The sequence below is a fragment of the Saccostrea cucullata genome, unplaced genomic scaffold (assembly GCF_032062105.1).
Source record: "Saccostrea cucullata isolate Sc308-1 unplaced genomic scaffold, CSIRO_AGI_Scuc_v1 ctg1999, whole genome shotgun sequence".
In the NCBI taxonomy this organism is placed as follows: domain Eukaryota; kingdom Metazoa; phylum Mollusca; class Bivalvia; order Ostreida; family Ostreidae; genus Saccostrea; species Saccostrea cuccullata.
In genome coordinates this window covers 96,183-110,026 of record NW_026920764.1, presented here as the reverse complement: position 1 = coordinate 110,026, position 13,844 = coordinate 96,183, and the positions used below count along the sequence as shown (strand labels likewise).

General features: G+C 32.1%; 1 protein-coding gene across 1 annotated transcript in view; it reads left to right on the top strand.

Annotated features, from left to right (window-relative positions):
* Window positions 1-9,233: 9,233 nt before the first annotated feature.
* LOC134257064 (uncharacterized) overlaps window positions 9,234-13,844 on the top strand; it is a 44,271-nt gene continuing 39,660 nt past the window's right edge. Inside the window, exons 1-2 of the mRNA XM_062739716.1 lie at window positions 9,234-10,020; window positions 10,117-10,175. Coding sequence (XP_062595700.1) covers window positions 9,938-10,020; window positions 10,117-10,175 — 142 coding nt within the window. The 5' untranslated portion in view covers window positions 9,234-9,937. The remainder of the gene's footprint in view (window positions 10,021-10,116; window positions 10,176-13,844) is intronic.

The window sequence follows — 13,844 nt, the reverse complement described above, 5'->3', positions numbered from 1 at the left end:
AAAATAATGACCCCCATTGAAAAATGACCCCCTTTAAAGTGATACAAAATATACACTCTTTGATATCTTTTTTACAGTGAAACTTATTTTTACATTTTCTGTAACCAGAAAAATACAGAAAGTCGTATGAAATAATTAAGAGATTCACGTAGTCTTTCAATGCTAAAATTGTGTTTGAAAAGAGATTCTTTAATTGTCAAGTAAATAAAATTTCTTTTTAATATTCCTCCTTATAATGTTTGCTTAAAGAATGATATTCCACTTGTTTTAAGAAATCAAACCATGCAAAAATCAGGTTTAAATACTCTTTAATAGGAAAAATTAAATTTTCCGTCATTTCAACTTTTAGTTTGTTTAAGTTTGGCAAATCCTATTTGACAATGAAAGAGGAGACCCCCCCCCCCCAAAAAAAAAATTACGTTAATTCAAAACAAAAAAAGTAATAATAAATGAAAAGCAAAAATATAAATAAAACTCTATACGTTTCAATAATTCTGAAAGAGGCTCTAGATAAAATATTGAAAAGAAGTTAAGCCTTCACACAAGTACTATCATATCATAATTTACTTCGCCATGATTAAAGCATACTTTAAATGCTGGTGGAGATATACTTGAAAGTATTGTGGCAAAGTAACAGTTAAAAATTAGTAGAATAGTAGATTATTTTTAGCTTATTTTTTATTCCTTCTTATAGAAAAATAAAGGTATGGTGGTGTTTTTTTTTTTTTTTTTTTTTTTGCTTTTGTTCAATATCGACTTCCTCCTAAATAAGAAAGGGGGTGGGGTAAGCATAAGACCTAAAATATGCTCTGTAAAGCTATGGGCTAGTGTAAAATACACAGTCATTCTAATGCAAATACACAATCATTCTAATGCAAAAACTATACATGTAGACATAAACTTTTGATTTAGCACACAGTATTCATTACATTTCTTTTAACGTAGAGCCTACTTCGTATGACATCATAACTGGTAATTGTGTTAAACCTGTGCTAACCCATTAAGACATCATAATTGATTCAATGCCACTTTTTCCCGTACTTGACAGCTTCAATAAAAATGGTAGAAAATACTGCATTTTGAAATTTACAGAATTCAATCATGCCAACATAATCTTAATTCAATTCATATATATTTTGGTTTATAATGCTTAATGGCAATATATTTCTGGAATAAGAGAAAATATGTAGGCACCTTTTATTTACTATATCTAGACCTGAAGTTGACAAACCCAAGACTATCTAGTGTAATGAAATTACAATGTACATACAACTTTCGTAATAATTTGAATGGTATGTAACCATTTTGAAGGAATGCATAATTAGTAAGAAATCTTTAGTTGCCAGCTATATAGTGTAATATCTTGATGAAATGTGTCTAAGTCAAAGATGTACGTGTTGTAGATCGTTTGATCGTGTGTACATTTTTGTGATATCTATAATGAAATGATGTGCATTCCTTTTAACAATTATTTGTTACCTACTCATAGTCTTGGTGTTTGATTACAATTTTTCTATTAAATATGATCTTTTTAAAGTAAAAGTACAATTTCTGATAAATATTTAATCTGAAAGTAACCCCAAACAGTCATTTAATCATTAAATCCTGTGTAAGCGCAAAAAGGTCAAGAATATGAGTATCGGTAAATAGCCTATCTTTCATTAGTTAGAGGGGAAAGGTATATATTTTAATCTGATTTTGTAATCATTTGGCTATGTTCTTCATCATATTGAAGATTGAAAACATTGTGACAAAGACTTCTAAAAAATATTTACAGATATAGGGTGCATAATTGACTAAAAATAATAGACTTAAAAGTATAAAACAGATCACCAACACTTCGTGAGAATGCAGCAGTAAATTTATTTTGTTGACCGGTTTCGACCTGTGACGGTCGTCATCAGAACATTCAAGCATGTTAATATATCTACTGAAGTAAAAAATGCGGATGACGTTGCTATATACACACAAAAATGCGGATGGTGTTGCTATATACAAAATAAAATGCGGAGTGTTTTGCACATATGCGGACTTGCTTCAATGGTACTTTATACAAGATATAATCAATTTACGTTTCTTCTAAAGTTTTTCTGACTTAAGATTTAGTCAGTAAATAACATTATTGTTTTATGATTAATAAAATCGTCCATAAATTCTGTGGATTATTTATTCTTCTGTTGCATCATCAAGCTGTTTCGGTAGACTGTGACGTCACAGTGGAAAAAAATACGGATGGTTTGTACATGTATATATAGAGTGCGTAAAATTATACAAATAGACATTAGATTACATTTCCTATAAATCTTGGGATAACATAAAATGTAATTTGGTTTCATAAATTGCTACTTCTGAATAGTTCTATTTTTTGGAGGATAATAATTGTTCCTAAAATTACATTGAAATAATTAACATTTAATAATATCAACAACGCTAATTTCTTTAAAATGTTCAAGAGTTCATTGAAGTTTTATGACGAAATTCGTTCAGACGAAATGTGAAGGTATGTAGATCCTTGCTCCAATTCGTCCATTGCATAAAGGGGGGGGTTAACAATTACTGGGATTTTTTTATTGTCCTTGAATGCTTTTGTTGATTCCTTATCGGCTTCCTTCTTCCTCATAAAGTTTGGGATTGCAGTTAATAGATCGTTTATATGTTTCATTTCGTTAGTGTTTTCTTTGTTTTTAAGCTGGGATTTTAAATCAAGTATCTGTGTATTAATCGTATTAATTCTAGTATTCCAATATTCATAAAGTAAGCGGATGAGGCTGCGGCTAAAATTAAGGTGTGCTTCCTCCCAGTTTAGGAGAAATAAAGCATTACTGTCTGGAATGTGTGGAATAATTTTGGCTCTTAGTGTTTTTGGTATGAGGTCCTGTTGTTGGCATTTATTCAGGTATGCGGCATGGCTTTTAGATCTTTGGAGTTTAATATGAAGTTTTCGGAGTGTCCTAAAAATGGCAACATTTTCTTCTGATATTTTCGGTTTCTCGGAAGATTCCACTGGATCGGATGTTGCAATAGAGGTTTCTTTCCTTGCTGTTTCTTGTTGATATTTGTTAGTTGTTTCAGAATATTCTATATCCGTATCAGATTGTGAAGAATTGCGGAATCTTTTTTGGGGGTTACTGATGGCTGCCTTGAGGGATTCATTCACTTTCTGGTTAATTGATTCTTGTAACTTTGGAATTGAGTTGGTGGCCATAATGTATAGCGCAGTTCGGAATGGTGGATGCCTTATGGTATGCAGGGGTCCCAGTAACAATGTAATTTTACGAACAATTATTATCCTCCAAAAAATAGAACTATTCAGAAGTAGCAATTTATGAAACCAAATTACATTTTATGTTATCCCAAGATTTATAGGAAATGTAATCTAATGTCTATTTGTATAATTTTACGCACTCTATATATACATGTACAAACCATCCGTATTTTTTTTCCACTGTGACGTCACAGTCTACCGAAACAGCTTGATGATGCAACAGAAGAATAATAATCCACACAATTTATGGACGATTTTATTAATCATAAAACAATAATGTTATTTACTGAATAAATCTTCAGTCAGAAAAACTTTAGAAGAAACGTAAATTGATTATATCTTGTATAAAGTACCATTGAAGCAAGTCCGCATATGTGCAAAACACTCCGCATTTTATTTTGTATATAGCAACGCCATCCGCATTTTTGTGTGTATATAGCAACGTCATCCGCATTTTTTACTTCAGTAGATATATTAACATGCTTGAATGTTCTGATGACGACCGTCACAGGTCGAAACCGGTCAACAAAATAAATTTACTGCTTCATTCTCACCAAGTGTTGGTGATCTGTTTTATACTTTTAAGTTTATAACTTTAATTACAGACCCTATTGAATACCTTTCGGTATCCACACGTGAGAATCTTCCGCAATTTTAACCTCAAGGTGTTGGTCTCCAGCTTTTCTTTGTTTTGTAAAAATAATAGAGTTCATTTGACTATTTTTTTAATGGTGGACTTATATTTTATGTTAATTGAATAAAAAAGAAATTATTCTTGATAAAATATTGTTTAATATTATTCAGTTAAAAAAGTTTATAAACGACGATGTTTGAAGAAGTATTTTTGTGATTTTTCATATTCCCTTTATGACAAGTACCCCTAAAAATATTTGAAAATGTGAAGTCGCAGTATGTAAATACCATACCAAGTTTCACAGCCTGTTCTAGATTAAAAAACAAGGAAACATATCATGATATCTTAACTGATTGATAAGCAAGTACTAATTTATCATTTTGAAAAGTTTGAAAATCTTGTGACAAAGACTTTTCCGACATAGGTTCTACTTTAATTCTTGTTTTACTCAACCCTTTTACTCAATTCCGAGTATATTTTTCAGAGAATTTAATATGAAAATCAGAACAAACATTTTCATCGTTGTAACGTCTTCTTTATAATGTATATCAATATAAAAAATTAATTGAAGACCATTTCTTTTTATGTCCCCGTAATCGAAGATTCGGGGGTATATAGTTTTATCGTGTTCGTCTGTATGTCCGTCTGTCTATCTGGCGGTTTGTTTGTCCGCAAAAACCTTAACCTTTACCATAACTTTTCATTTATTGGAGCTATGACTTTCATATTTAATATGTATATTCCTTGTGACAAGACCTTACTTTGGGTACCACCAAATTTGACCTTTACCTTGGAAATTGTCCCATTTTACACAAAAATGCCAAATTTTTACTTTGGTCATAATTTTTAAACGGTAGATACTAGTACTCTCATACTTCAAATATGTAGTTTTTTTAGCATTATCTTTCATTGGATACTAAAAACCTTGACCTTTTGACCTTGACCTTGGAGTTTTCCGTACTTATGATTTTTTTTACCTTGGCCATAACTTTTGAACGGTAAGGGCTAGGGTATTCATACTTCACATATGTAATCGTTGTTACATTAAACATTTTCTTAAGAAATCATCATCTTTGACCTTTGAGTTTGACCTACCTTTCAAAAACTTATCCTTAGCCATTACTTTTGAACAAGTGGTGCTAGGGCTTTCCTATTTTGCAGTTGTATTTCTTGTGAGAAGACCCTACTTTGGGTAACAATATATTTAAATTGCATTTAAGAAAAGTTTAATCTTCGCTATGTTGCCATACAGGGGCATAGCTGTTTCACAAACACATCTTTTTAATTTTTTTTTATATATGAGGATTTGCGGATAAGAGATGGATACCTCAAAGCGTAACAGACGGACGGACGGACATCCCGATCACTATATACCCTCCCGCTTTTCAAGCGGAGGATATAATAATATATAATACTGCTGATTTTTTCTGTCAGTTCGATGATTTCCACCATCAAAAAACAATGTTTACCTAACTCTTAAGGCTTGATAAATCTTTTACTCCTTTAGATTCTGAATCATTGCATTTACCTTAAAATATAGCTATAATTGTATAATGTTGTGAGATCAACATATCATCAGTTTATTCCCAATAAGCTCAGGTGAGGATTATGGCCAATATGCTTCTTTATCCAATTTTTTTTTTGCCCCCTAAAAATTTTAGCTTTAATCTACAGGGGGTATTTTTCAGGGGGTCATTTTTCTTCACGTGGGTTCTGCAAATTTTTAGTGAAGTGACACTTTTTCTACGGGCAAAAGGGTCATTTTTCTACGTTGAATAATGACCGGGGGTCATTTTTCGCTGTCGAAAAATGACCCCCGGTCATTATTCGATGGGGGTCATTATTCGTCTTTACACCGGAATGCTGAAAAGAAAAACACTGATATCTTACGAGCGAACGAAACTCGATACTTTTCTCGGGACCAGTGATTGTAGATATATAAAATGTAAAATCGGAAAAGCTAAGTTTATATTAAAAATAGACTGGGTAATGTTGTAGTGTTTTAAACACTTTGTAACTGATAATTGAAAACTTTTAAAGTTGGCGCCTTTTAAAAATTACCTGGCGACAACATTTTTATGCCAGATGGCGCCTTGGTTTTTAAAGTAACTTACGTGGCCCGAAGGAAGCAATTTCAGGAACCGAGAGACGCCCTCCCTAAAAAAGACGAGATAGTGTTCTTGACTTGACATGGTATGCTATGTTGACAAAAAGTATGTGGATGGCATAGATATGCCACTATGATTTGGCTTATAAAAAACAAGATATTTACTGACAAAACGTCAGAGATACTCAAGCTGTAGAAAGTCAACTAAGAAGTGTCGTTAATTAATATCCTAAAATTGTATAAGATGAGGGCTATTGAGTTCAATCTTTTGTTGAATAAAATACATGTACTGGAAAACAAAATTCATATATTAAATTAAGAATAGATATAATTACACGTAATCGATCAAACTATTAAAAATGTATTAACGTTACTCATTTTCAGGAGTATCTTAAAATTATGGACTATAATGACCATTTCTGTAGACAATCAGTATTAATATACTTTAACACAGGTTTTGTGCATTTTTAGCTCACCTGAGCCGAGCTTTTCTGATCAAAATGTATCCGTTGTCTGTCATCGTCGTTGTTGTCGTCGTCGTTAGCTTTTCACATTTTCATCTTCTTCTCAAGAATCACTGGACCAATTTCAACCAAACTTGCTACAAAGAATCGTTGGGTAAAGGGAATTCAGTTTTTTTTCAAATGAAGGGCAACGCCCTTTTCTAAGGGGAGATAATTATGAATTAGAAAAAATTGATAGCATTTTTAAAAAATCTTCTTCTCAAGAACCACTGGACCAGGAAAGATGAAACTCAAGTGGAATCATCCTCAGGTAGTGTAGATTCAAATTTGTTCAAATCATGACCCCCTGAGGGGTTAAAATTCAAGCACCCCCACCTCAGTAAACTTTCAGTTCTGATCTGATATATGCTTTTTCCCAGCCAATGTGTTCAAGTGAGCGCTGTGGCCACTGGGCCTCTTGTTTTGCTTAATGCAGGCACGTAGCAACAGCGGGGGGTGAAGTGGGCCCCCCCCGTTTGTTTCCCCCAACATTACTTTTACTATTGGAAATGTTCATTGAAAGCCTGCCCCACCCCCCCACCCCCGACACTTGATACGACAGGAAGCCGATAATAGGGAAATTTAGTAAAAAAAAAAAGTTAGAAAAAAGTTTGCCCCCCCCCCTCCCCACGAACGAAAAAAGATTTTCTAGTTTGTACACTTTTCCTTTTCCATTTTTTTGGGGGGGGGGGGCAAGGCTCCCCCTTTCAAAAACAATGCTATGTGGATGTAATCACAAACATCACAACATTTAATAAATAGCAATCCAAATAGCTTGTTACAAGCCTGTAGCAAAATTTTCAAAGTGAATGGGGGTGGAGGCTTCATGCAGAGTCCAAAAAAATTCACGTGAGTACGGGTTGATCAAGCTGTGCGACATGTGCAGTACACATTTTCCGTTACCAAAGCTGGCGATAGTCTGATTTTTTTTTCAAGAAAAAGAAAAATGTATGAAGAATAATTTAACATCAGTTTTGTGGTATTATACTACTATCACTTAAAATGAACACCAATTGCAGGCCCGTGTGAAGCAATTTCAGTTTGGGGTTTTCTGGCCATGCATTGTAGAATTTGTAACGATAGGGTAACCTGCGTCACTTTTCAGAGTAACCAGTGGACTCGTACAAGGATGCTTTTTCGGCGACTGTAAAAGTTACCTGAGATTACTACGCAGACGAAAGCGCGAAATCTCTGTAAAGAAACTGTCGCGGCTGCGCAGCTTTACTCATTGTTCATTCGCCATAGAATAGAATCCTACATTTTACACTTAATATTTTTGAATATACAGGCATTTTCAAGATAAGCTTTATTTTTGTTTCTATAAATGTTTTTATCTACAAAAATAATAAGTTTTCGTGTTTTTAAATTGAGTAAATCGATGACCTAGCATCGTTTTAGATAACTCAAGCCCCTCTAGGGCTTAAGTAATAAGTTTAGAATTTATTCATCGACTCTGCATTGTATGAATTTCATATGTACAAGAACTAACTTCGATCAAAGTCTGTTCAGCTAACTGTCATTGCATCTTACTCTGTAAAAAAACTAAAACATTTAGAATTTAAAGTTCATACGTTTCAGTTGCAAAACACACTCAATATATCTCACTTCAGGAAAGGGTATTAAATTAATTTTCTATACAGATATTGTCAGAGGTAAAAACTCTTCGTAATAGCAAAGATATACTTGTTCGAAATACTCTGCAAAATATTAAACCTGGATTAAGAAACATGTATTTTAGCTATATACAATATATAAACAATATTCAGCAATATATAAATGAGTGAATTGTCGGAAAATAATATAGTACGGCTTATAGACGCACGCATTTCTCATTATATGACCGGCTGTAGAATCATCAATGGTTCAGAAAGGTAAGTTTTTTTAAAAGTTTTTGTTATTTACTGCTGTACAAACATTCATTGAAGGTATATAGAGATAAACGAGGGGTCCAATAATAGAAAGAACCCAAGGTTTAAGGGGTTTAATGGTTCAAAAGGAAAAGGAACCGGCGTCTTTAATGTTTTCAGGTTAGATATCATCGATAAAACTTGATGAAAAAGATCGAAGTAAATGTCCACGCTTCTCAAAACAACAACCAATTAATTTTTTTTTACTTTGTCCTAGCTTTTTTTAAAATTTGACAGCAATCAACAAAAAATCTCCGTCATTTAGATACATGTAGTTGTTTTTTAAAGTCGTAATTGGGAAAGGAAAATATTTCCTCATTTTAGAGGAAAGTCACACATTTGATAGACATTGCATGTACAAAGGGATACTATGGACTTTGTATAATTCCTGTAATAAGCAATGATTGATAACTCTATCACAGCTTGTCTAATTTTAGAGTTGTTCTAAACCACGGAAAATGGTACTCAGCTGTTGATTGTAAACAAGGAATGTTGAAAATATCCAGAGATAGAAGATCTGCAAGACTGGACTAGACTTTCCCAATTAAAATAGTTCTTTGAAGTTCTTTGGACATGTTCGGTATCAAACACAAGGAAGCACACCCGGAACCTTCAAAAGGGCACATGTGATTTCAAGTTCATTTTTTTTTTAAAATTTGGTTACAATGTAACAGATATACCCTCATGGATGCCGATCAATGGTTTTCTGCCAAGCCTCTTGCAAATGAGCAAAATTTTGTTCTGCAGCAGGAGTTAAGAAAAAGTACACTCCCCACTGTCTTAGAACGACAACAATAACCTACCTTAACGAAAATGTTTATGAAACTCGTGGGTAACAATTGGGATCCTGTGTTGCGTACCTCCTTTTATCAGTGTTGTGACCGTCATCGAATGAAATGCCACCTTGACGATTCTCTTGTAAGGTTTCATGTTGCAATGTAACATATTTTCTAATATCATTTCGTACAATCTATGGTCGATACAATAGCCTTGTCAGCAAACGCAATTCATCATTGAGTCAAATGCTGACTGTTGTTTTTCATAATTGATGACACAATGAATTGACGACGAAATTTTACGTTATTACCCGATCATGACATGGAAACACACGGCGGATGTGACCGGTCGGCAGGGGATGCTCACTCCTCCATGGCACCTGATCGCACCTCTTTTTTTTAAATTGGTTTAAGGAAGTTAATAAAATACTAACAAACATAATGAACACAACTGAGCAGAAAACGTACTGACCATACTTATTCAGGTTCATCAGAGATCATTTATTAAACTGAAATATAAAAGTAAACTCTATACTACCAAATACGGATGTAGGTTAAATGCAGAAATCTACGCAAATAGGGGCGTTAACGTTTGACTTCAAACGCAATCTAGCATTGAAGGATATAATTATATTCATGAAAACAAGTAATCATTGCTAAAAATTAATATTTGTTTCCTGAAGAATGAAACTGACTCACTATATTACATCATAATTTTTCTTTCTAAATTTTGCAAGTAAAGACAATGCATCAATATAACACCTTGCAGTTCTTTATAGGGATTTTTGATATATTCTGTTTTATAAATGCGGAAAAGGCTTCTTTAAGGTAGGTTATCACAGTGAAATCCTGAATTAAAGATTACAGTTTAATGTTTTTTTTTTTCAAAAGAAAGGTTATAAATAATAAAAATGATTATTGCAGCTCCAGCCAACCAGGAATTTGCAGTGCCGATTATTATTTGAAAGATGGACGATGCAAGCGTAAGAAAGAGCATATTTATTTAAATTATATCATAATGTAGGAATGTCACTGTGTATTAACCCTAACAAAAAATACTATAGTTAACTATAGTTTACTATAGTTAACTTTAGTAAATCAAAGTGTCAAAGTTTTCGCCAAAGTTTTTCATAGTGTCAAAGTTTTCGTCAAAGTTTTTCGAAGTGTCAAGGTTTTCGCCAAGGTTTTTCAAAGTGTCAAAGTTTTTGAAAAAGTTTTTTCAAAGTATCAAAGTTTTCGATAAAGTTTTTCAAAGTTATAAGGATTTTCGATAAAGTTTTTCAAAGTATCAAAGTTTTCAATAAAGTTTTTCAAAGTTATAAGGTTTTTCGATAAAGTTTTTCGAAGTATCAAAGTTTTCGATAAGGTTTACGAAGTGTCAAAGTTTTCAATAAAGTTTTTTAAAGTGTCGAAGTTTTTGATAAACTTTTTCAAAGTGTCAAAAGTTTTCGATAAAGTATTTCAAAGTGTCAAAGTCTTCGATAAAGTTTTTCAAAGTTTCAAAGTCTTCGATAAAGTTTTAAAGTTTTCAATAAGGTTTATCAAAATTTCAAAGTTTTCAATAAAGTTTTTCGAAGTGTCAAAGTTTTTGATATATTTTTTCAAAGTATCTAAGTTTTTGATAGGGTTTTTCAAAGTTTCAAAGTTTTCGATAAAGCTTTTTGAAGTGTCAAAGTTTTCGATAAAGTTTTTCAAAGTGTCAAAGTTTTCTATAAAGTTTTTCAAAATGTCTTGAAGGACCTTTGACTAATTCTGAAGTTTTGAATTATTTGAAAATTATGAAAAATGAGAAAAGCCCTGGACTAGACGGGTTCACTTGTGAATTTTTCAAATTTTTTTGGTAGGATTTAGGTGCTTTCATTACAAGAGCAATAAACAACTCGTATGAATTATCACATTTTACTGAACCAAATAAATTAGGTTTAATAACTTGCCTACCAAAACCAGGAAAACAAAAACAATTCTTAAAGAACTGGCGCCCAATCAGTTTATTGAATGTGATTTATAAAATAGCCTCAGGCTGTATTGCTGAACGATTAAAAACTGTGTTGAATAAATTAATAAATAAGGACCAAACTGGCTTTTTGAAGGGAAGATTCATAGGTGAAAATATTAGACTAGTTTATGATTTAATGTATTACACAGAACAAAAACAGATTCCAGGCTTATTAATGTTAATTGACTTTGAAAAAGCTTTTGATACTATATCATGGAAGTTTATATACCAAACATTAGACTTTTTTAATTTTGGGGAATCCATTAAAAATTGGATACAAACATTTTATAATGGAATCAAATCATGTGTCATACAGAATGGAATTTTCTCTGATTACTTGTTTCCACAAAGGGGATGCAGACAGGGGGACCCAATTTCACCATATCTCTTTCTACTATGTGCTGATGTTCTTGGGATTCTCATTCGAAATAATAAAGACATATAAGGAATTGTAATTGATGGGGAGGAATATAAACTTTCACAATATGCCGATGATACTTCAATTATATCTGATGGATCACCACAGTCTATGGATGGTATATTAAGAGAGCTTGATTATTTTGCAATTGTATCTGGACTGAAAATTAATTTTACAAAAACAAAAATGGTGTGGATCGGTAGTAAAAAATTCTCTAAAGAAGTCTTTTATCACTCGAGATGGAAGTTCGACTGGAATAATTCTATTTTTGATCTTCTTGATTTAAAGTTTTCTATTAATTTAGATGAAATGATTGAACTGAATTACCCCCCAAAATTAAATGAAATAAAGCGATTGATAAAACAATGGCAATTAAGAAAACTGACTCCCATTGGTAGATTAACAGTGATTAAATCCCTGATTATACCAAAGATGAACCATTTGATATTGACTATGCCAAATCCCAATAAGGAATTACTCGATGAATTTGAGAAAGACCTTTATTACTTTTTATGGGGAAGTAAAGTACATAAGGTTAAGAAGAGTGTTATAATCCAAGACTATAAAAATGGGGGGTTGAAAATGATTGATTATATGGATTTCTTATGTGCATTAAAATCAACATGGATTCGAAGACTAATCTACTCAGACACGAAATGGTTAAAACTTTTTGAATCAGAATTAGGAATGAAAATTGAATCTCTTTGGGTAAGAGGTTTAGATTTTATAGTTAAGATGTGTAATAAAATAAGCAACAAATTTTGGAAAGAAGTTTTACTTAATTGGGTAAAAATCATTGACTGCAGTGGTAGTCAAAAAACATGTAATACTCAAATTCTTCATGAACATATATGGTTTAATCCAAGAATTAAAATAAATAATTTTCCTCTGTATTTTTGAAAAGTTATTTTGATGCAGGCTTTGTTTTCATAAGAGATTTGTTTGACGTTGAAGGAAAATTTATAAGCCTCGAGTACCTCAATAATCTGAATGTACAAACTAATTTCGTAGAATAAACCGGTTTAAAAATAGCCGTTACAAAGATATTGAAAAGTATTGATATTGAAAAAAGAGAAGAAAGTGGGCCTTTTATCCCAAATTCAATTTACATTTTTTATAAAAGCACAAATGGTTGTAAAGATATGTACAATATACTCATCAAGAAGAAAAAGCAAACAATTAAAGCATTAGAAAAATGGGAAAATAATGGAATATCTTTTGGTGAGTTAGAATGGAACAAAATATTTGAACTACCATTTAAAGTTACAAAAGAGGCAAAATTTCAGTGGATGCAATTTCAAATCCTGTATAGGATTATTGCTACAAATAAATACCTTTATAAACTAATTGATTCACCTGTTTGCTCATTTTGTAAACAAGAAGTTGAAACAATTGAACATTTATTTTTTGAATGTTTCTGTGTAAAAAGAATATGGTGTCATATAGAGGAGTGGTTTATAAAAAACTTCCATTTTACTATTAATTTTGATAGAAAAGATATACTGTTTGGAAAATACAACAATAAAAACATGTATGGATTACACAATATAATAATACTTACTGTTAAACAATTCATTTTTGCCAGTAGGTTTAAAGATATGCCTAAATTAAGTATAGTAATGCTAGAAAAAATAATTGTAGATAGAATACTGGTTGAAAAGGCTATTCTTTTAAGAAATTGTAAATTTTCAGAATATGAAAAGAACTGGAAAATTATTTGTGATATGCTATAATGTTCTTCAAATTTATACTCAAATGTACCAATATGGTAAAATAGTGAAAACTGTTCCCCCACCTCACTTTGTTTTCCTTCCTCACCCCTCCCCTTTGTTTACTTTTTTGTATATAAAGCTTTCACAATGAAGATTCATTATCTCAGATGTTATTATATAAAATAACGCTTAATTAGTTTAAAGGATTTATTTGAAGTTTGGCGTATCTGGTCGCGGTGACATATGACAAATTTGGGAGCGGCCGCCGGGTCGTCTCCCCAACAATCAACAACAAATGTGGCGACCCCAAATGGGCTAAATATTGTGCACTGGGTAAATTGCGCGAATGCACAACGCCACGCAAAATGGATACAATGGACCAATATCCCATTTAAATAGTATCCATTTCAAATGAATGGGCAACAATGTCATCAATGTTAAATCATTACAATATTGTTCAATGTCCAATATCCCATTAACATATCCAGGTATTAAAAATGTTGAGATTTGATTTATCAATGTTTAA